Source organism: Furipterus horrens, unplaced genomic scaffold, assembly GCF_987537825.1.
Source record: "Furipterus horrens unplaced genomic scaffold, mFurHor1.1.pri manual_scaffold_17, whole genome shotgun sequence".
NCBI lineage: Eukaryota > Metazoa > Chordata > Mammalia > Chiroptera > Furipteridae > Furipterus > Furipterus horrens.
Genome location: NW_028327187.1, coordinates 84,150,448 through 84,174,714, shown reverse-complemented (window position 1 = coordinate 84,174,714; position 24,267 = coordinate 84,150,448). Strand labels below are relative to the sequence as shown.

At 43.5% G+C, this 24,267-nt stretch overlaps 1 protein-coding gene across 2 annotated transcripts in view; it reads left to right on the top strand.

Moving 5' to 3' along the window:
- The first annotated feature begins 5,714 nt into the window (after window positions 1–5,714).
- The window catches only part of CHST7 (carbohydrate sulfotransferase 7), a 42,400-nt gene continuing 23,847 nt past the window's right edge, over window positions 5,715–24,267 (top strand). The window contains exons 1-2 of one of the 2 annotated variants that reach the window (XM_090264228.1): window positions 5,715–7,408; window positions 16,616–17,693. In XM_090264228.1, the coding sequence (XP_090120354.1) occupies window positions 5,917–7,377 (1,461 nt within the window). In that variant the 5' untranslated portion in view covers window positions 5,715–5,916 and the 3' untranslated portion in view covers window positions 7,378–7,408; window positions 16,616–17,693. Of the gene's footprint in view, window positions 7,409–16,615; window positions 17,694–24,267 lie in introns of those variants that run through there. The other variant, XM_090264227.1, reaches the window with a different exon arrangement.

Here is a 24,267-nt window from a genome sequence, read left to right as displayed (position 1 = left end):
AGCTATTTTTCAGGAAGTTTGATCTCCAGATCCAAGGTTTTTAAAGCATTAAAGATGTGATTTTAGTACCCTTGTTTATCATGTTTGAAACCTCATGAAAAAGAGAGGATGTACCTGAATAAACGAATCAAAAGCAATATTTTTTTCTATTCCCCAGACCAAACCCTTGGTCTCATTTATTTCAGCAGCCAAGCCTTCAGATTCTGTTCTCCCAGTATCTATCCATCCCTTCAATTCCTATAGCCATTTACTTCAAATTCTCCTTTCCTTCTTTCACAGCAGGTCTTCCTGACTCAATCCCAGTCCACTGGATTATTTTTTGAAAAGTTATTACTCCCTCAATAAAATAGTCAGTAGTTTACTTTCAAAAACTAAATGTAAAAGTGCTTCCCCAACCCAGCAGTCAATCTGGCAACAGAGACTTACTGAGCCTCTATGTGCTTGACACCATGATAAGCTCTGGCATTCCAGACCCTGTTGAAAAATTCGACTGAGTAAATTTGAAGATCTAATTGGCTTTATTAGGCCATTTATTAATTGGGCAGCATCACATCTAGCAACTAGAAGCGCTCACAGAGGGGTTGTACAAAATGGAAGGTTTTCACAGGTAAAAGGGCAGAGCAAGAGAGCTATTAACAAAAGAAAAGATTATATCTAGACAAGAACATCTTTTAGTGGGAATTTATGGCAAGCAGTTTTATCATGCAGATTGCCTCTTTTTTCTATGGAGAATGGAGAGGGCCCACATGACAGATTACCTCATTGGTGTTGACTAGGAACCTACAGACTGGTTGATTAAGATTGTATTTCTGGGAAAGGTTGAAAGGGCAGTTAGATCAGGTATTAAATCTAGGTTTGGTATCATAGGCATTAGCCCAAGTGAGTCCATTTTGGATCTGCAGTTTTCTCTTTAACAACCCCTAATAACACAATTGACAAGCCTTAATGATTTGAGTCATTATCCAAAGACCAGTTAAGAGCAATGACTGATTCCAAGCAGAGGAGTAACATGACTGGAATAAACCACTGATTCAAAATCAGGGGAAGGCATAGTGGAAATAGGTTGGCTAAGCAGTTTTTACAGTGCTCTAGGAAACAGAAGGTAGTCACCTGAGCTAGGGTGGTAGTAGTGGAAATGAAGAGAATTGATGAATAAAAAGGATATGAGAAGGTAAAACCGATCTGACTTGTCGATGAATTGGATTGAGAAAGGGGGAGCTGAAGAAGAGAGAGGTGCCAAGACCAACTCCTAACTTTTTAATTGCATAATAGACTAGAGAGTTTTCCCAATCACATTAAAATTAAAATGACCTTGAGGCAACCAAGACGGAAGATCAAGTAGGCAACTGGGTTTCTAGGTCTGGAGCACCAAGGAGAAATCTGGGCTGGATATGTGGGAATGAGGTTATTGAAGAGACCGTAGAATGAGAAGAAAAAGAGCCTATGGCTGAGCATGAAGGAATTCTAACATTCCAACATTGAATGACCATGTAGAGGATGATGAGCTTCCCATAGCAACAATGACAGTAATTCATAATACTTGAAGCTTATTCCATGTCATACATTGTTGTTCTAGCTACCTATGTCTCTATATCTACCTATCTATTCATCTTATAAAGTGCAATTCTTACAATAACACTGCAAGGTAGATACTATTAGGATTACTGTTCTACAGAGCCCGGTCTCTCAAATACTGTGCTCTTGAAGGTGGAGCTCTGAAATGGAAGGAGAACCAGTGAGTGTGATGTGATAAACATTTAAAGAAGAGTTTGAAGGCAGGGGCTGTCAACAGTATTAAATGTTATTGAAAGGTCAAATAAGGAGAGACGTTATAATGTCCTCAGGAAGCTATTGATAAGCTTAGAAAGTACTGCTTATGTAGCAATATGGGTGCGGAATGCACACTGGAGTGTGCTTAGGAATAACTAGGAGATGAGATTAGAGAAAGCAAGTATAGACAACTCCACCAAGAGGCTGGACTGTGAGGAGTGGGCAGAGAAACCAGTGGCAACAGGACAAGGGAGTGGTGAGGGTGCCTGGCAGAGGGGTGCAAACACAGGCTGGAATCCAGCCAGGCTCTGCACTCAAGCTGTAAACTGTGACCTGGAGCTATGGCCTAAAGGAAGGAGTACTGTTTTTTTTTCTTTTCTTTCTTTTTTTTTAGGAGTACTGTTTTCAATGTGGTCAGTCCCCTGTCTGCATCTTATCTGTCTAGTTGTCTAGTGGGGGCACTTTCTGATTCCTATGAAAGTGTTGTATGTGTAAGCAGGAGCTGTGCCAGAGGAAGGTGTGAATCAATGGGGCTTTTTTAAAGAAAGAGAGACATACAACTATGTTTGATTCTCACACTGGTGAGGACAATCTGGTTAAAAGGGTATGGTTGGATTTACAGGAGGGAGAAGTGGTGAACAGTAGGAGCGACCGGGCCTACTCAATTGTACAAGTAAGAAAAAAGGGGGGGGGGTAGCAGGTCCACTAACTTAAAAAAAAGTGATAAAAATCACTCATAGAAAACCACATTATGTCTGATTATGCTCTCTTTCTGCTTGGGTGACAATTTACCTTGGAGATTCCTTGGGTGTCTCTACTCCCAGGGCTGTACTGTTGATCTGGAGTCTTTGGATCACTGGGTTTTGGTCCACATAGTTGACCCTGAAATGTCACCATCACTGTCTCTGTGATCCTTCTGCTGCCTCCAAGCTGTGCCTGGGGCCCAGGTTTGGGACAGTGTCTCTGCTCTGATCACCTCTGTCAAGATACATCATACAGCCACTCCCCCTTGAGTTCTGCTCTTCCCTGGTGCATTGCAAAAGAGAAGAGCTCAGGTGGTCTCTGCTGTGGAGCCCATAGAATTTTCTCTCTCCTTTCACCCACCCCCAGCCTAGGGGAGGGGCCGATGGAGAGCTGCTCCTTCCCCTGCTTCTCTAAGACATTTCATCTAAGCTCTCACACCTTGCCTACATCAGCTAGCTTTTGCTGCATAACCCTCTCCCAACTTAGTATTTTACAACCCATATCTCTTATTTCTTATAATTCTGTGGGTCAGCTAGGTGGTTCTTTTGGTTTGGATCAGCTCATTTGGGGATGGAGGGTGTAGCATCTTTCTATTCAAAGTGTGGTCCTCAGCCCAGCAGCACCCAGAAACATATTAGAAATGTAGACTCTCTGGCCCCACCCCACGCCTAATGAGCCAACTTTTGCATTTTGACAAGATCCCCAGGAGGTTTACGTATACATTAAAGTTTAATACACACTGGTCTAGGATATCCCTTCTTACTTGTCTGGTGGTTGGGAGGCTAGTTGGTCTGAGAAGCCTCAGCTGGGAATGCTTATTCTCTGATCCATGTAGCTAGCCCAGGTTTCCTCACACAGCAACTTCATGGTTCCCAAGAGCAGTAAGAGGGCAAACCCCACAGTGGAAGATTTTTTTCAAGCCTTTTCTACTGTCCCATTGGTCAGTGAAAGTCACATGGCCATCCCAGAATCAGTGTGGGTAGTTATTGCCAAAGTGGGTGAAGAGAGGAGGAAAAGACTCTGTGGTTATTTAACATTTTCAATTCTATTTTTTCCATTACCAGTTATCCCCTTTATATTCCGCCCCCCCCCGCAATCATCACACTATTGTCAATGCCCATGAGTCCTTTTTCCTTGATCTCTCCATCCCCTAATTATCCCCGCAGAGCTGTCATCTGCTCTCCATCTATGAATCTGTCTATTTTGCTTGATAGTTTAGTTTGTTCATTACATTCCACATATGAGTGAAATCACATGGTATTTGTCTTTCTCTGTCTTATTTCACTTAGCATAATGTTCTTCAGGTCCATGCATGTGGTTATTTTTTAAAACCTACCACACTCTACTGGAGCTTAGGCTTTTGGAATAAAACACTAATGATCTTCTGCATTCTGCCCAGTCATATCCCTCCACTTGGGTGAGCACAGAGGCCCCTACTTCATTAAAAAGCAGAGGGGGTGGAAGTAAAAGCATAGGGAAGCAAGTTATAGATTAATATTGGAAAACAATATTCTTGTCACAAAGGAGAAGATAGGTACAAACATAAGTGGATATATGGGTCTGGTGATGGAAAAGTGAGAGAGTGTCTAATACAGTTTCATTTTCTCTATGAAATAGAAGGTGAAGTCATCTGTGGAGATCGGGAGGGGTGGCGAAGAGCAAAGAGGGGTATCAAAAGTCTACTAAATACAGTAGAACTTTCCTCCTAGAAGGTTTGAAATGTCATAAACGAAGTTGAGACTGGAAGTTGACTTAGAAAGTATAGAACCTTAGGGACCATTTGAGGTTGATGATCATGACTTTATCTTGATGCCAATCTGTCCTGTGGGGAAACTTTTTTGCAACAGTGTTTGCAGGCACAGAGAAAGCCTAAAGCAGGATTTGGGAGATTTAGCTAAATATGTAGTGAAATGACAGAGGGCCGCGGAGTTTAGGTTATTGGCAGAAGTGTTACTAAAATAATGGTCTGGGGCCTCTTCACTGAATATGAAAACAAGAAGAAAGTGATTGTAGTGGTCAATGAGGTTGGAGAGTGAGAGAATTTGAACAATTGATTGAAAGAAGAGGGAACTGTGTACAGTAAGTGGATGTTTCAGTTGGATTTCATAAGTGGAGTAGTTTCTATGATGAAAAAGACCGGAGATGATTTTTGAAGATGTTCTGACTTTTCCAATTTGAATACCATCCCCTGATGATTATGTTTGTTTTATATCTTCCATTAACATTACAACACCTTCTCTAAAGGGGTGTTCAAATTTCCTGTTCATTATCCTGCTGAAACAGAGCAAAAATTATCCTTTTTAATTTTCTTTTGGATTTCAGTAACTGAGCTTAATCTGCCTCTTGAACTTTGTCACTTTTTTCACCCATCCTTGAGTACATGTCCCTCCTTATGGGTCCTTGTAAACACTGAGCTCCTGAGAAACTCCACCACCTTCCCACTCTGATTCTGTAAATGATTTTGCTCACGTGTGTACAAACAGACTAGGCTACACTGTGGTAACAAATGACCCCCAAATCTCACAATACCAAGAAGTAGAGGCACTAAAAATCATGGCACTTTAAAAATGAATAAACAGATCCTCAGGATGTCTGTAAAATGTGCATGATTCTCAGAGGGCAAAACCCTAAGGAACACACCACTTGAAATTTCACAAAGACTATACCTTAATAACTAAATGTGCCACGTAAATACAGTAGTGCCTCTTGATTCTTCTGAAACACCATGCAATGTACAATTGTGTTTCTTTATCTCAGTGAAGAAGTTCTCCATCTAGAACTCAGTAACACTCATCCTGGGGCTGATGGGGGCACTGAATGTAGAAAGTGACCAGGCCCCAATCTAAATAGTGTGGAAGCCAGTCTGCCCATGATAGAGATGGCCAGGCAGGGGACATGTAACAAGAGAGGCAGTGAAGATCTCCGGGTGGAGTCCACATCTTGTCGCTAAGTACATTCCGTACACATGATCCCCACCCTTGCCTCAAGTTAATTCATTTAGACTCGAATTCATTACGGAGTGGTTGGGGAAAGGTGGCGTCTGGCTTAGTGAGCCCTAGCCGGCGTCTCCACCCCGCTGCAACTCCGCCCATATCTGGCAGATTCTTCGGCGAACCCGGGTGGGTAGGGAGGCGGGGAGAAACTGAGAGGTTGAAGGCGGGGCAGGCGACTGCCAAGGCGGCCAATAAGCGACTCTCCAGCCGCTGAGCGGAGAGACTGCAGGGGCGCCACCACTATCACCACCGCCTCCCAAGTTTCCCCTGGTGGATGCACAGCCCTAGCAGCTCCGATCCTCCAGGCGCAGAGCGGCCGAAAGGGGACCGAGGAGTGGACTCCAGACGGGATATCTAAGGAAGGGGAGAAGACGGGTGCCGCATCCGCTCTAGTGGCGGTAGGTAAACGATGAAGGGCCGGCGGCGGCGGCGGCGGGAGTACTGCAAGTTCGCGCTACTCTTGGTGCTGTACACGCTGGTGCTTCTACTCGTCCCCTCCATACTGGACGGCGGCCACAACGGCGACAAGGGCGCCGGGCACTGCCCGGGCCTGCAGCGCAGCCTGGGAGTGTGGAGCCTAGAGGCGGCGGCGGCGGGAGAACGGGAGCAGGGCTCGGAGGCGCGGCCCGCAGCTGAGGGGCACGCAGGCCAGTCCCCCGGGTCCCCAGGCAACCTCAGCAGCACTGTCGGGGAGATGGTGTCTGATGAGAAGCAGCATATATATGTGCACGCCACCTGGCGCACTGGTTCATCGTTCCTGGGCGAGCTCTTTAATCAGCACCCGGACGTCTTCTACTTGTATGAGCCCATGTGGCATCTCTGGCAGGCGTTGTATCCAGGAGACGCTGAGAGCCTGCAGGGCGCGCTGCGTGACATGCTGCGCTCACTTTTCCGCTGTGACTTTTCCGTGCTGCGGCTGTACGCGCCGCCGGGAGACCCTGCTGAGCGCGCTCTGGACGCAGCCAATCTCACCACGGCCACTCTCTTTCGCTGGCGGACCAACAAGGTCATCTGCTCGCCGCCCTTGTGCCCTGGTGCGAACCGTGCCCGAGCAGAGGTTGGCCTCGTCGAGGACGCTGCCTGCGAGCGCAGCTGCCCACCGGTGGCTCTGCGCGCCCTGGAGGCCGAGTGCCGCAAGTATCCGGTGGTGGTGATCAAGGACGTGCGCCTCCTCGACCTGGGCGTGCTGGTGCCCCTGCTGCGTGACCCAGGCCTCAACCTGAAGGTCGTGCAGCTTTTCCGAGACCCGCGGGCCGTTCACAACTCGCGCCTTAAATCCAGGCAAGGGCTGCTGCGCGAAAGCATCCAGGTGCTGCGCACCCGCCAGAGGGGCGACCGTTTCCACCGTGTGCTGCTGGCGCACGGTGTAGGCGCTCGTCCTGGAGGCCAGTCCCGTGTGCTGCCGGCTGCGCCGCGCACCGACTTCTTCCTGACTGGTGCGTTGGAGGTGATTTGTGAAGCCTGGCTTCGAGACCTGCTCTTCGCGCGCGGGGCGCCCTCCTGGCTGCAGCGCCGCTACCTGAGGCTTCGCTATGAGGACCTGGTACGGCAGCCGCGCACCCAGCTGCGCCGCCTGCTGCGCTTCGCCGGGCTGCCCAGACTGGCCGCGCTCGAAACCTTCGCGCTCAACATGACGCGCGGCACGGCCTACGGTGCAGACCGGCCCTTCCACCTGTCGGCGCGCGACGCCCGCGAGGCCGTACACGCCTGGCGGGAGCGTCTGAACCAAGAGCAGGTGCACCAAGTGGAGACCGCCTGTGCTCCCGCCATGCGTCTGCTGGCCTACCCTCGCAGCGGAGAAGAGGGCGACGCAGAGCTAACCCTGGACAAGGAGACACCGCTGGAGATGGAGGCCGATGTCGCCACGTAGCCTCCCACCCGCGTGCCGGGGGCAGATCTGGGTAAGGTGGCCCGGGGCAGGGAGGGGCAGGGAAGGGTCTTCGGGGAGCTTGGACCACCCTGCAGTGGGATCGGTGGGAAAGCGCTGCTGGCAGAATTTGGGAGAGAAATCGGGATCACCAGCTTAGCCACCTGCCTCTTCAGGGGAGTACACTGAAATGAGAGGTTAAGTATGGCTGAGGCAGAACCCAGGTCTCCATATTCCCAGTCCCCTCTATGAAGTAGGAAGTAAGGTCATCTGTTGACAGTTGGGAGAGGGAAGGTAAGAGGAATATCAGAGATCTGGGGAGAGCAGAGACTGGGAATTGACATAAAAAGCATAGGATTTTAGAGACCATTTGAAGTTGATAATTATGACTTTATCTTGACGCCAATCTGTCTTATGTGGAAACTCTTTGCAACAGTGTATGCAGGCACAGAGAAAGCCAAAAGCAGGTTTTTGTGGAAAGTTGCTCTTATCATCTCCCCCAATCTGTTTCATTTCTTTCGTGCCTCTGTCCCTCTGATGTGCAGATTCCAGGGCTTTTCTAATGAGTTCCCAAGCCCACAGGCATCTCTTGCAACAGTTTCTGCACATGTGTGTGTGTCTCAGGCTCTGATACAGTGGCATAGAATGGACTTAGCCTTCCTCTGGACTCATGTGGAGTCCCCCACTCCCACCCCTATGGCTGGTGTTTGCAGGGTATTTGACCATGTCCCACTGACATCAGTTCCCAAAGCTGTCTGGTCAGCCTACAAGACCTCAGGGCTGGGCTTCCCCTGACTTTGCCCCATCTGTTTGAGAGATGGAACCTTAGATTGGCAGTAGCATCTTTGGCTGTAACAGCAGAAGGAGCTTTGTGAAAGGACAGGCCCCCGTTTTTGTTTTTTTGTTTGTTTGTTTTTGTTCTTTCTCCGTAAAGCATATATCTTGAGGTGCTAAAATGGGGTTTAAATGATCTCAAAACGTGTTCAGTGACTAGGTCGGTGTACAGCCTGTATGTTGGCCGAGGGGAAGCGTTTTGCATGATGCTAACCTTAGGAGTCTAATTAGTGGCATGGGGATGGGTTTCCCCATTGTGTCTGCCAGTTGGAAGGGTCCAAGCTTTCTGCACTATGCAGTCCACCAGAGGAGGAAAAGCAGTGCCGGGTGGGCGGAAGTGACTTGTTTCCATTCATTATTTTATAGTGTAACTCACTATTCCCCCGGGATGAAGCTCTAAGGACAAAGTTGAAGATGTTAATGAAGCTAGATTTTGTTGTTAATAGAGCCAGGGTTTCAGAGAGATTTCGGGAAGTTGGCTGATTTTTCTCCCAATGATCAAGTGGTTTTCTTGGTCAGTTTCTGTAATTGCTAGGAAGTCTGCATTCTTTCCTGATTTCCAGAGTAAAGGAAGGTAAGGCATAGGGTGATTTGTCACATTTTAACAAAAACATCCTTTCATCTCTTAATCTTGTATTTACAGATATAAGTTAAGGTGATGGTCCCTAACCCTCCTTCACAGGCCGGAGGGAACCCCTCTCTAGGGCAAATGTTGCAACATTTTACGACTTTAAGAACAGATAGTCTCCCAGAAACTTAGACATTTTTCTCATTTTTATTCATGTTTATTGAATGCTGACTGGGGTGGGGTAAGAAAGAGAACAGAGAGGAGGGTTAGAAGACAAGACTTCATCCTCTAGGAAGTTAGTCTGTGAGGGTGACTATGGGGGAGAACACTGGTTCTGCTGTTTGGAAAGCCAATAGGGCTTTCTCTGAGGGGCTGTAAGGACATCTGGTAGCCAGTGTTAGGCTCTTCCATAGTTTGTTGACTAATCTCTTCCTTCTCCATTTCTGCTGGAATTATTGGGCACTTACCAACCAGTAGATTTACTAAAATGCTGTATTCATGATTCCTAGAAAGAAAACATTATTGACCCACTGATGAGTTTCTAAAAGTCTGTCACATTCTACTCTAGGGAAGGGAAGGGAAGGGATCCTTATGTGCCATACGTTGAGTTAAGCATTGTCCACTTATCATTATTTTGACATCAGTTTTACAAATGAGGAATCTGAGACTTAGAAAAGTCATGTAATTTGCCTGAATGCACACCTGGTGACAGTGGAGCAGCTTTCGTGTTCGACCCCAGAGCTCAGAATCTCTCCAATGTGACACACTCTTACATGGCCCCTCTTGCCCCCTTATTTCCCCTGGCAGTACCTTTGGCACTCCAGCCAGGCTTAGAGACTACTCTGAGGTGGGAAAACACATTTAACTTTATTAATAATATATTCCAACCACTGAAGAAATCAATAAAATATCCCTGAGCTGCCAACAAAAACCTACACAGGAAAGCTGGTAACTCTACAGCCGCCCTCCCCATGGCTGCCCTTCTCACCGGGCATCTGAGCATGGCCTCAGCTCATCAGTGAAGAAGGGCTACACCTGAATTGACCTGAGTAACTTCTGGATGGTCCTTACCGGACAACCAGGATTTTCCAGGGAATCTGTGTGATTTTTTTTCAGGGCTGGGTGGGGACCTCAGCACCCTGAACCAGGTCACCAAGGACCCAAGTCCTTTCCACCTTTATGTCTTTTTGGATTTCATTTACCATCTTACCTTCCCACTGTCACGAAATGATAGCCTCAGCAACAAGCATCATTTCCTCATACAACTACTCAGGGTTGTTAAAATGCAGAAAGGAAGGAAACTGGTTAGCAAGTAAGGAATGGAGGAGTTTTCCCTTATGTGCCTCTTTTTCTTTCAATCTGGTTATAGAAACCTTTCCCAAAACCCCCTGCCACCAGCCTGCTTTTATGACTCACTGGGTCACATGGCCTGACCTAGCCAAAAAGGTGGTAGAAGGGACTAAGATCATCATGATTGGCTTAGACTACATTTCATTCACCTGAGGAGTTTTTGTTTTTAATGTCAATACATGAGCTCCACCCCTAAAGACACTGATGTAATTGCTCCGGGGTGGGGTCCAGGCACTGGAATGTTTTAAAAAGCTCCCCAGGTGACTACTGTACAGATAAATTGAGAACCACTGATTTGGATCAGCCATGATTCACCCCCTGACCTAAGTTGTCGCCACTTGAACAACATCAGGATGGGGGCTGTTAATGAGTAGGGAACTGACTGCTATGCTACAGTAATAGGACTGTGAAATTTCAAGGGGAAATGTCTTAAAATATTAATGGATCCATTTGTCACCCTCTCACATTCCATCATATAGTTTGTTGTCTGTATTCCTACAATCACGATTACTCTATCCGGTGAAGCTGTCATTCAGAATAGAAGGGCAGAGAAAGTGCTTCCAGGACAAAGTAAAACTGAAGGAGTTCATCAGATCCAAACCACTGTTATATAAAAATTTAAAGGCACTTGTTTAGGAGGATGATCAAAACTATGAACATTAAAATGAAAACTGTATCACAACAACCAACAACAGAAACTAGGGAATTAACACAGGCAGACTAAGTAGGCAAGAGTGAGAAAAGAATTATAGATATGGGGAAAATTTTGGGGGGAGGTCAGCAGGGAGGCGGAAGGGGGAAAGGGAGGGAGATGGTACAGGAATTAAGAAGCATAGTAGGAGGGAGTGGAGTAGTTAAGAAGATGTTGAAAAGAACTATATGCACAACCAAGGGACATGGACTAAGTGGGGCGGGGGCAACTGGAGGGAGGGAGGTCACTGGGTGGAGGGGAAGAAAGGGAAAAGAAATTGGAACAACTGTAATAGCATAAACAATAAAGGATATTTTTTTAAAAGATTGTCAACTGATTTCTTAAAAGAAACATTGCAGGTTAGAAGGGAGTAGCAAGAAATATTCCAGGTCATGAAAAGCAGGGACCTAGAGCCAAGATTGCTCTACCCAGCAAAGATAGTATTTAGAAGCAAAGGACAGATAAAGAGTTTCCCAGACAAAAAACTAAAGTTCACCATCACCAAACCATTATGATATGATATGTTAAAGAGACTTATTTAAGGAAAAGATAATCAAAACTATGAACAATAAAATGGCAATAAATACATATCTATCAATAGTTGAATATAAAAAAGTGAAGCAAACAAGAAGAACAGAGACAGAATCATGGATACAGAGAGCATTTTGATGGTTGCCAGATGGGAGGGGTATGTGTGGGAATGGATGAAGAGGTGAGGGAATTGAGATGTACCAATAGGTAGTTACAGAATGCTGTGGGGATGTAAAGTACAGTATTGGAAATGGAGTAGCCAAAGTACTTAATATGCATAACCCATGGACATGAACAATGATCAGGGGATGGCCTGAGGGAGTGGGGGATGCTGGGTGGAGGGGGACAAAGGTGGAGGATCAGGACAACTGTAATAGCATAATCAATAAAAGAGCATTTAAAAAAATGAAGGTTTTATTTGTTTTTAGAGGGAGGGGAAAGGAGAGAGAAAGGGAAAGAAACATTGATGTGAGAGAGAAACATCAATTGGTTGCCTCTCATACTTGCCCCAACTGGGCATGTGCCCTGACCAGGAATTGAACCCATGATCTTTTCGCTTTGCAGGATGATGCCCAACCAATTGAGCTACACAGGTCAGGGCCCTAAGCTTTTCTTTTTTAAATTTATTGTTTTTCTATTACAGTTGTCCCACTTTTTCCCCTACCTAGGCCTTTTTTGCTTTAGTGTTTTTACTAATAATTAGAGGAGGTTGAATTAAGAGGATTCCCAATGTTTCTTAGTGCTAAGGGGAGATGACATTTATTGAGTGCCTATCTTGTACACTGTGTTACTTCCTTAATGCATGTTGTCTGAGTTAGTCCCCATCGGCTTTAAGAAGTAGATAGTATCCCCATTTTATGGATGGTGAAACAACCTCAAAGAGGTTGGGTCCTTCTCAAGGTTAACACAGCCAGAGGATGAAAATCAGATAGGTGCTATTTTGAAATTAGTGTTTTCCAAATTTTTGAAAATAATATATGCATGTGGTGAAAAAAAGCTCAACAGTATGGAAAAATATAATATACCTACAACTCTCACTTCCTAGAAGCAACCACTACATTTCTTGCAATAAATGTCTAGAAGTGTTTTATGCAAATTCAAACAAACATATAGCCTTTTAGGTAGTTAAGATTTTTTTATTTTTATTTCCTTAAAATTTTATAAGTTGAGTTTTAAGTAAGGTGACCTTATGTAGAAAGGCTATATACTTTGTACATTTTGAAGAGTAAAGTTCTTCAAAGCTGCAGGAACTTTTGCTTCCACAAGGTGTTTTTTGGACTGTCTTGTTTCTACACTTTCAACAACATGGATTTTATCTAATTTTTTTTCATCTTGGCTAGTCTGATGGGTAGAAAATCCTTTTTCTAAACACCCCGGCTGTGACCCTACAGTTCATCTCACACAATGCATGATTGCTTCACATCTAAGGTTGTTTGTGGGAACCAGGATGCCGAGATGTCAAGTTCTTAGCCCTTCTGCAGTCCACATGTATTTTAAGTGTCATTTAAGTGATTATTTTGAAGGACTGGATACATTTTTAAATAAAAATGATCATCCCTTTTTAAATCCAAACTTTTATATATGCTATTAGCTTTTAGCAAGATTCTTGTTAAGACGGCCTTCTGATACTGTTGCACTAGATTGTACCTGTTCACTTAAACTTCAACAATCTCAGGACACTATCACTGGGGAAATTAGGCTGATTTTAAATAAGGTTTAACTCTTCATACATTTTCTATATGCGCCTGAGAGGTCTCCTTATAGTTTAGGGGAAGGCAGAAGTGCCCATTTGTAGTTGCTGAGGCAGGATTCACAGAGTTCTCAAAGATATTTTATTTTTTGTTTTTTTTAATTTTTGTTTTTAGTCTGGGCAGAGATTTTCTTCCCATGAATACAAATGTAATATAAATAGCTGGGAAAGATGCTCTTAAAAAACACTTATAAGCAGCTGGCTTAAAATTCCTCAGTACGCCTTTCTTAGTCTGCTCTCAGCATGACAAACACAGAAAAGAATGAAACTAAAAAAGCTATACTGGTCTTCCTTTTTTGTCATTCTAGTCGAACAAGGTGACTAATAAATGAACCTCTCTCTGTGTGAGGGCTCCCTGGCTCCTCATCCTCTTGCTTCGTAGTGGAACCGAAGGAACTTGCTCTATTGAAAGAAACGTTACTGCTTAGGTGCAGTATAAAGGAAAAACAATAAAGACTAAGAAACAACCCTGGCCCAAGTTCAAAAACATAGGAAAGTGAACTGTTTTGAAACTGAATAGGAAGCAGTTTCAACTGGAGAAAAGTTGCAAAGCTTGGTGATATCTTTGTGAGAATTGGGGTCTTTCAGTTTTGTTCCCTGTGCCCCTTAGCCCTCAGGCACCAAGCCAATGACCTGGTTTGACATTTTTGCAACTGACCTTGTTCACATTAAAAACTGTCATGCTGGACACTTTGAAGAAATTGGAACATCAGGTGAAAATGAATATTTTAAATTAGGGGATTAAGAGGCAGTAAACAATGACTGCCATATTTGATTTACATGCTGACCCTGTTTGGAATAAGCAGATTATCCTCCCCTGAAGAGTCATATGCCAAAAATACCCACTGAGGGAGACTTGATTTTACTCATGGAATGGAAGCCCTTTCTGTTATCACTCCTGTCATGGGAGTGTTAAAAGGAGCCTAGAAGGCACAGGGAGAGTTCTGAGGGTCCAGGGCAGTCTCTGGGCCCTGCCATCAGGAAGCTTCACATCAGGCCTGAAATCTAAATGACTAGAGGGATGGTTTGGAGAGATTAATAGTCAGTAGACTGGAAGCAGAGAAAGCAGCCTAACTGAAGGTCAGACACGATGTTACAGAAACTATTATAAGGAATGGGGAGCCGTTAGGGTTGCCAGACTGTGAGTTCTTTTGTAAAAATGAACTACAGAGAGTTATGAGAAGCCCCCAGCATGAACTGGGAAGCTAACTAAAGCAGTCCCTAAGTACATACAAATAAGGTAACCATTAGGAAAAAGTGTCTCAGAGCTTAAAAGTCACTTTCCTCATGACTGAGAGAAGACTTTACCAAAAAGGATGCATTACTGCCTTGGAGAAGTTATGGGAACAGTAAGCCAAAAATACTAAGATGAAGATAACATTTTAAAAATAGGACTTCCTTTCAAACAGCATGGAGTTTGGCATATGTTAAATAGACAGATTTTAGGAGCAATAAAAGCAGATGCTGTCTCTTGCTCTAATAAAAGATATCACCAATAGAGATGTACTAAAGAAAAACAATACATTTTTCGGGTTCTGCAAACAACAAAAAGTTACATGTTCTTGCCTCAGGACAGCTGAGGATAGCAGAGGCGGCTATTTTGCAAAAAACGAGATGGTTGGCTGAAAATAACACCCCCAAAGAACAACAAAACTCTTTACATGATTGAATGCCTTTTAAATTAAGTTTATTTTTATTTCTTAACCATCAAAGAAGAGAAATACTTTTAACTTCAGGAAAAATCCATGTCCTGCTCCTAAGTATAGCAATCTCTGGCAATCCTTCGGGCCCCAGGGAGGACTGTTTTACGTGCTCCACTGTCATGTGAGAACATAAACCTACTCTCAGCCATGGGATCATTGTATCCCCACCAGCCTGTAGGCAGGGCTAGGAAAAGGTCCAGTAGATACAATGCCTCAATCTTAAGGGAGAGCTACCTGAAGCAACTGAAGTGACTGGGCTAGACTTGGGCTGATGAACTCTGTATAGTCATCCTAAACTGTGAATCCTAAAGCTGATGAGGGCAGCAGCCTCAGTGCCCCCACCCCACCTTCAGCCACTCCTTTGGCTGGTAGCTCCAGTGGAGGCCAAAGGACTGCCTGAGTGGCAGGTGCAAGCTCTGGTCACTTCCCAGTCCCATGGTCTTGTTAGGCAGGATAGATAGTAAACTAAGGCAGGGGGGAGGAGGAAGATGTCTCACATGTTGACTCAGCAGTCCTGAGCCTGGTCCGATAAGATTGCCAGGTGTTCTGAACATCACAAGACAGGATAGTGCAGGAGGAGGGGAGTCCTTGAGACTCTGGGCTGGGAAAGGGAGCCTCTGTAGCAATTTCACTAAGACACAGAGCCTTTACCAGCTAAGAAAGAAAGCCTTTGTAGCTATACATTATTTCCAAGGTTTAGAAGGGGAAGGAGAGGGAACCTAGAAGCTGACTAAGGTATATAACCCCTGAACTCCAATAGTTAGCTAATCTGGGTGCCCACTTATAGCCTCAGCTCAAGTTTATAGAACAAACTCACAACTTTATTTCCTCTATACACTGGGCATTCAGACTAGCCCCGTGCCTGCTTGCAGCTTCATGCTTGTACACGTTGCATAAATAAACTTGCTATCTCATTTCCACAATACATGTTTCTCTCTCGCTAAAATTCATCTCTTGCAAGCGAGGCAAGAACCCAGGAACAAGCTGGGTGGAGGGCCCCGACTTTGGTCTCTCCCCAGTAACACCTTTAATAACCCCTGCCACCTCCAGTTGGTAATGACAAACAACTGCAAGTGGGTGGTCAAATATATATAAAATACTGACTCAGTTCCTTTATTTGACTTGGGAATGACCTTACAAAAGCAATTATGTATGCGAATTAAAATTACATCTCAGAGCAGTTCAATGAAAGGAAAAAACAAAAGTCAAGTAGGCAAACTCAGCTGTTTGAAAATTTTATTAATACTGGTTTGGAGCGCATTCATTTTGTTCTCAAGTAAACTCAAGAACTTGGGAAATTTTTAGTTGTGGATGGGTATGATAAAATGAAAACACTGTTTAATTCTGTTGGAGAAATACGATGGTCATTTAATTTGTACTGGCTGACCCTGGGGTTTGACTAATGACTCTCATGGATTGAGGTTTTATTCTGATTTCTGCAGCAGAAAAGTAGGTCTTTTCTTCCCACTGTGGGCAGGGAAGATGGTAGTGAGGCAGCTCAGCTCTTAACATGGGCTGCCCACATCCAAGCAAGTGATTTCTCCCCAAAGTCCTCAGGCAAGAGTTTTATTTGTGTCTATGTGTGTGTGTCTTACTTGATCCCTGTTTTTACCTGAAGCAAGAATTATTTCAGGTATTAAATACAACTGAAACTATTATTGAGTAGTGTAAGTATCCTAGCACCCTCTGCCACTTATTTTTTCAGGTTGAAAAACTGAAAATGATTTATCACATTTATGCTGTTTAAAGTGCATCTGTAAGCTACTTGGGGGGAATGCAGTTAGATGTGTTTCTTATTATGTTTTGCTTTATAGAGTCACGATGAAGGAATGCTTGCACTTCGATATTTCTGGTATTTCAAGTATTATTTTACCATCATCCCTAAGCAGCTCCTATTTTAAAAAGTCAATAACTAAATGGCCCTGTTGTAAAACATTGTCAGTCATTTCCATTTTCCTTGGCACTGCATTCCACTGACTGGAGGTGAAAACAGGAAGGTTAAGAAAGCTTAACCTGGGTTAAGAAATAAGCTTAAATGATAATATCATCCACAGAGGGTGGCTCCAGGGTCAGATGCTTGGAGAAGACACTGCAAGAACACTTTGCCATTGAAAAGGAGGCTAACAAGTCCTCAGCCCATTTGTTCTGGGGTGGGTCCAGGAGGAAGGCTGTTACAATGGGCTGGAAACTAATTCACCAGTGATAACAGGACCTGCTGAATACACGGAAATCTCAGATCCCTCAGCCCAAGTGCAAAGTCTCAGCACCAACTTTTAGCATCTGTCAAGTTGCTTTTGGTGGTAAACCCAGGACTCTGCACCTGGCACAAGCAAGTGGACAGGGACAGGTGAATACTTGGTTAGACAAAACCAAGAAAAACTTGAAGAAGGGTGGGTAAAAATCTACAGATGCAGTTTAAGGAGGGAAGTGAGGTGCCCATGTAAGTCCCCAGATCCAGTTGGGAGGCCTAGGGCTCAGTACCTGACTTGAAAGGGGACAGGAAGGTCACAAGAGAGGAAGAGCTGCAAGTTTATATACTTGAATCTTCTGTTCTCAAACTTTAAAGCAAGCAGGAAGTTGATTCTTCCTCCTCCCCCATCCCAGCTGAAAAAGTATGATTAAAATGCTAAGAGTGTGTCTTCCGGAGTTCTGCTGTAGCCCCCAGGAGGCTCAGTATAGCCAACTACTTGCAATCACAGTGCAGGCTCTTTAACCCAGAAAGGAGTTTCCCTTTGATGGCAGTGAGGCTATTAGTAGGTCAACCAGCTGTATTTAGGGCCCGGCTGGTCATTTAAATACTCAGAGGAACTGTAGCAAAGGCGACAAAATGCACCCAACTCATTGAAGTATGACCTTGAATCTTCAAGTAAATAATCCATTTTTTAAAAGTGCAAGCTAATTTGTGAATTTAGTATTAAGGAATAACTTCACATTTTAATGCCACATATTAAAAACCCTTTTATACATGCTTCACAAGACAATTTTATACAGAAATTGTTACAGAACTCAGGGTGTTCACAGCTTGGGGTAGGTACTCCATTAAAAAATAAGAGGTGATTGTTGGAAGGTGGTTTTATTCACTTGCAGCAAGTAAAGGAGACAGGAGATTCATATCCAGAGCTCTGCCTTGCTGAAGCAAGGTTTAGCCATTGCTTATATGCACTATTTGGTCAATTACATGTTGATTTCTTCTTTGCAGTTGGCTACATTCATCAGTTAAGTTCCTGTCAGCTCATCCTGTTTACAGCTGCATCTGCAAAATGCTATGCTACAATATGACACTTATTAAGAAATAACATTTAGAATTGCCTGAACCTTGAGATCGTTGTTCTAGGTAACAAAATTCCTATAAATCTGGAAATTAATTGCACTAAGACAAATTTTAAATTATCTATTTTTTTAATACAAGATACATTTTTTAATACTTTGATTTAGAAATGGCCAGAAGTGTCTACACTTCTTTCAGGTGGTTCAGGCAGTAACAAACATTTTCATTCTCCCCAAACTCTGGGTAAGTGAAAATAGTTTGCATCAAGAAGGTCAATAACTTAACAGTTAATTCTTCATTGTCAAACATTTAGTAGTTCGAAGAAAGGGCAAGGCTAGGTCCTTGGCCACTGCAGCTGGCTGAGAAACTGAGCGTTTGGTTTTTAAATATGCACCCAAAGTTGAATATTTCATAGCTAAAACTAAATAGGACCCCATAGGATTAAAGAAGAGTGGGGTCTGGAGGGAATTTCATTCTTAATCCTATGTCTAAAGCACCAGGGGCTTAAGAATTTAGGGGATCATCACACTCAAGAATTCGCAGACATGTTTTATTTTTTTTTAAATATTGAAAATCTCAGGAAATTTGCTGATAAGTTTTTAGAGTCAACCTAGGGACTACAGGCCCCATGGAGATAGAAATAACAACTGGAAGGTATGTGAACACCCCTGTCCTTGTTCAGTGACATTCATGAACTAGAGACCAAACCTGGAGGAGGAAGCCATTTCTATTGTGAAGAAAGGGCCTCGTGAGTTTGCCATCTGTACACTGGGCTGCCCAACTGGGCTTAGCAGGACTTTACAACAATACTTCAGAACAGTACTTCAAATATCCCATAGGCAGTAATAGATCTTTCAGAGCTCCTGTCCCTCCTCTCCTCTCACTTATACTGCCAATGATTTGATAAAAAATATTTAAACTTGAGTGAAAAGAAGCTTTCCAGGTAGATTTTAAAAATTTAAGGAGGACTTCCAGCCAAGATGGAGGCTTGGACAGACACGCTGTGTCTCCCTCCACAACGAAGAAGGAATACAACTACCTCAAAACTAGAGACAACCAGTTCCAGAAAATCGAGCAGCATGGAAGTCCAATAAAGATATAAAGAAGAAATATTCATCCAGACAGGAGGGGTGGAGAGGATGTGGTGTAGTGGCGGCAGTGGCAGGCTGGCGGAAAGCTCAGTTACATATTTTAAAAAGTAGGGAGGGACACCTGGGAAGCGGTCCCAGCACCAGACCAGACTGCACAGCTCACAGTTCCAGCACCGGAGAAAATAAAGTCTCATTGCTTCTAACTGTGAAAACCAGTGGGGGTTGGGGCGGAGGGATAAACTGCCGGTCTCTCAGCAGAATCCACTTGTTTAAATGGCCTCCATGGTCCTAGAACATCCTCCGACCCACATACCCAGGGAACGATGGCCAGGGAAACAGCTAGAGAGGTGCCAGCCCCATATGGAAGTTGGAGAAGTGCCTAGAAAAGGGGTGAGTGATGAGCAAGTGGCATTGTTCCCTCTCTGACCCCTCCCCCACATACAGTGCCACAACGTGATGAAATGGGTCACCTGTACCAATGAATCCCTAAGGCTCTGCCCCTTACAACGTAACAGGTGCGACAGCTCTACCAAGACACAGTGGCAAACAAACACAGGAGCCTGTCAAGATGAGGACACAGAGAAGTATGGCCCAAAAGAGGGAACGGATCAAGGTTCCAGTGGGAGAACTAAGTGACGAGGAGATAGTCAACCTAACACGCAGAATTCAAAACACTGGTGATAAAGATGCTCACAGGCTTGACAGATATGCTTGAGTACGGCAAACGCATAAGGGAAGAAGTGAAGGCTATGCTAAGTGAAACAAAGGAAAATCCACACAAACTAACAGTGAATGGAAGGGAACCGGGGTTCAAATCAATGATTTGGAACATAAGGAAGAAAAAAAGTCAATACAGAATGAGGAAACAAGAATTGAAAAAAAAAATGAGGTGAGGCTTAGGAACCTCTGGGACAACTTTAAACTTACCAACATCAGAATCATAGGGGAAGAAGAAGAAGAGGAAGAGCAAGAAATTGAAAGCTATGTGAAAAAATAATGAAGGAAAATGTCCCTAATTTGGTGAAGGAAATTAAATATACAAGTCCAGGAAGCACAGAGTCCCAAACAAGCTAGACCCAAAGAGGACCACACCAAGACACATCATCATTAAAATGCCAAAGGTTCAAGATAAAGAGAGAATCTTGAAAGCAGCAAGAGAAAAGCAGAGTTACCTACAAAGAGGTGTTTATAAGACTGTCAGCTGATTTCTCAAAAGACACGTTGCAGGCAAGAAGGGTCTGGCAAGAAGTATTCAACGTGATGAAAAACAAGGACCTACAACCAAGATTACTCTATCCAGCAAAACTATCATTTAGAATGAAAGGGCAGATGAAGTGATTCCCAGACAAGGTAAAACTAAAGGAGTTTATTGTCACCAAGCCATTATTACATTAAATGTTAAAGGGACTTATTTAAGAATAAGATCAAAACTATGCACATTAAAATGACAACAAACTCACAACTATCAACAACAGAAGCTAGGGAATGGAACAAAGGTAAATTAATCAAACCAGAATAGGAACAGAATCATAGGTACAGGGATCATTTGGAGGGTTATCGGCTGGGAGGGGGAAGGGGGATAAATAGGGAAATGGTGCAGGGAATAAGAAGCATAATTGGTACAAAATAGACAGGGGAAATTAAGAATATAGGAAAGAGTGAAACCAAAGAACTTTTATGCACGACCCTTGGACATGAATAAGGGGGGGTGGGATTGCTGGAGGTGAATGGGGTACTGGGTGGAGGGGAGCAAAGGGAAAAAAATTGAAACTACTGTAACAACATAATAAAATATACTTTAAAAATTAATATTCTTAATAAAAGGATTTAAAGAGTGGTAATAGGTCCAGAGTTTGTGCTGGTAGCACCTCTATAAATTTTTGTCGGCACTTGGTGAATCATTGACAGAAAACCATCTTGAGTTACTGCCAAGTTGTTTCCAAGTCTTGAAAACAAGCCATATGGGGAGCTGAGCACATTGCACAAAGAAACAGTGATGGAGGAAAATGTTTTATTTTAAAGTAATTATACACTCATAGGAAGTTGCAAAAACAGTAGAGGTCCAGTGTACCATTTACCCAGCTTCCATTCTCCCGATAGTAACATCTTACACGTAAATCAATAGCAACACCTGGAAATTAACATTGGTATGACCTATAGAACTTATTCAGGTTTCAGCAGTTTTTACATACATTCCTTTTGAGTATATTTGTGTGCATCAGAGAAGGAAAACTCTGACTCCAAAAAACCTCCGCTGCCTTGCGGCATACCTCTTCAGGGGAAAGGCTAAGGGAGTAAACCCCGACAGAAAATCCGGAGCCGGAGTCCCTAAGGCGGTTTGATGTTGTAGTCAACACCGGCAACTCCTGCGGCGCACCTGAAGCCAAGCTGTATTGACTCCGTCTTTCCCTTGGACCCTTCAGCTGCGAAGAGAGGGGGGGTCTGCTGCATGGGCAACAGCAGACCCTCCATATCACCCTGCCCAGGCTCTGTAGCTTCAGCTTCACTGGAGAGGACACTCCAGCGTCATCGTAAGATGTCGATTCAACATGGGAGGAGACAGATACCGTGTCACTCCCGAGTCGGACTGCACAGCCATTCTCGGCGGTGCAGATAGACTCTTAAGAAGCTACACCATCGTCTCTCGAGACGGACGGCTGCCGACGACGACGATATTTGTGTGCATAAATGTGTATAATTTTATCACACATAGATATGTGTAAACACCACCACAATCAAGATACGAAACTTTTACATCAACACAAACTCTCATGTGCTACCCCTTTATAGTCACATAATCCACCCCATCCCACCACTTTGTTTTTGTTTTTTTCTTTTTTTAACAGTTGTTTATTGTTTATGCTGTTACAGTTGTCCTAGTTTTTCTCCATTCACCCCCCCTCCACCCATCCTGCCCCCACTTCCACAGTCAATCCCCACATCTATCTATGCCTCTGGTTTTATTTTGCTCATTAGATTATTTATTTTTTAATTACAAAAATTTTTTTCGTTGCCATCTAGTCCCCTTATACCATCCTCCCCCCAGCAATCACCATACTGTTGTCCATATCCATGAGTTTTTTTCCTTTTCATTCAATCCCTCCACCCCCTATGGATCCCACTCACTAGCTGTCATCCTACTCTCTCCATATATGAGTCCGTCCCCATTTTCCTTAGTTCAGCTTGTCCATTAGATTCCATATATGAGTGAAATTGAAATCATATAGTATTTGTCTTTCTCAGACTGGCTTATTTCACTTAGCATAATGTTCTCCAGGTCCATCCATACTGTTGCAAAGGGTAAAATTTTCTTCTTCTTTTTTATGGCCAAGTAGTATTCCATTGTGTAAATGTCCAGTAGTTGTTTTATATACTCATCTGCTGATGGACACTTGGACTGCTTTCATATCTTGGCTATTGTAAATAATAATGCTGCAATGAACATAGGGGTGGTTATGATTTTTCAAATTAGTGTTTTGGGTTCCTTCAGATATATTCCCAAAGTGGGATTGCTCGGTCGAAAGGCAGATGCATTTTTAACTTTTTGAGGTATCTCCGTACTGCTTTCCACAGTGGCTGCACCAGTCTAAATTCCCATCAACAGTGCACTTAGGGTTCCCTATTCTCCACATCCTTGTTAGCACTTGTTTTTTGTTCATAGCCATTCTGACATGTGTGAGATAATATCTCATTGTAGTTTTAATTTGCATTTCTCTGATGATTAGTGACATTGAGCATCTTTTCATATGTCTGTTGGCCATGTGTAGGTCCTCTTTGGATAAGTGTCTATTCAGGTCCTTTGCCCATTTTTTAATTGGGTTGTTTGTTTGTTTGTTTCTTTTGGTGCTGAGTTTCATAAGTTCTTTATAAATTTTAGGTATTAACCCCTTATTAGATGTATCAGCAAATATGTTCTCCCATTCTGTGGGTTATCTTTATTTTGTTGATATTTTCCTTTGCTGTGCAAAAACGTTTTTAGCTTGATGTAGTCCCATTTGTTTATTTTTTCTTGTTTTCCCTGTCTGGGGAGATATATCTGATAAAATATTACTATGAGCAATGTCCAAGATTTTGCTGCCTATGTTTTGTTCTATGATTTTTGTTTTCAGTCTAACATTTAAGCCTGATCCATTTTGAATTTATTCTTCTGTGTGGCATAAGAAGGTGGTCTAGCTTCATTTTTCTTCATGTATCTAGTCTATTTCCCAATACCATTTACTGAATAAAATGTTTTTAGCCATTGTATACGCTTGCTTCCTCTGTCAAATATTAACTATAAAGGTGTAGGTTTAGTTCTGGGCTCTCTAGTCTGTTACATTGATCTGTGTATCTGTTTTTATGCCAGTGCCATGCTGTTTTGATAACCTGGTCTTATAGTGTAGATTGATATTGACACAGAGAGATCTGATTAAGATTTCTGGGAAGAAGTAGGAGGGCTGTAGGAGGAGTTTACAGAGCCAATGGAAAGGAGTCTAGGATGGAATTGGCTGAGAAGCTGAATGCCTGCAGAGCCAATGGACATAAAAAGAGGGCTGGTTCTTCGGCTCATGATATTTTCTGGCCCCTGAGCTGGCTCTTTCTCAGGCTCTGGCTTGGGCCGTCTGACTCTATGGCTCTTTTTCCTCAAGGATACCTGGATAATCATTGGGCAGCTGCCTGCATTTACCAACAGATGGTATTTTGTATGAGAGGGAACTCCAGGCACAGCCTAGGATTGGGGTGGCCTGGCAGAGGGTGGCAGGTTTGTTCTTTGAGTATTCTAGAGGAAACAGGCTCTGAGGCAGGAGCGTGCCATTCTTCCGAATTATGTAACTTTTGTGTATTATATTGTTTTGGTTTGTAAATTAACCCTATAGAAACTAACAAGGGAAAAAGAGAAGAACCCAGATGTTAGAGTTTAGCCTTTATTGATAGGCTTAAATAATTAAAGCTGTAACTTGATAGGTTTAAGTGATTGCTTTTGAATAAAGACTCCTTTCCTTTATCATCAAACCTTTGCCTCTGGAATTTTGCCTAGAGGGGGTGGCTGCTGGCAGCAGGACCCCAACTTCCTGTTCAGTAACATTAGGTAGTGATTTCTCCAACTTTGTTCTTCATTCTCAGGATC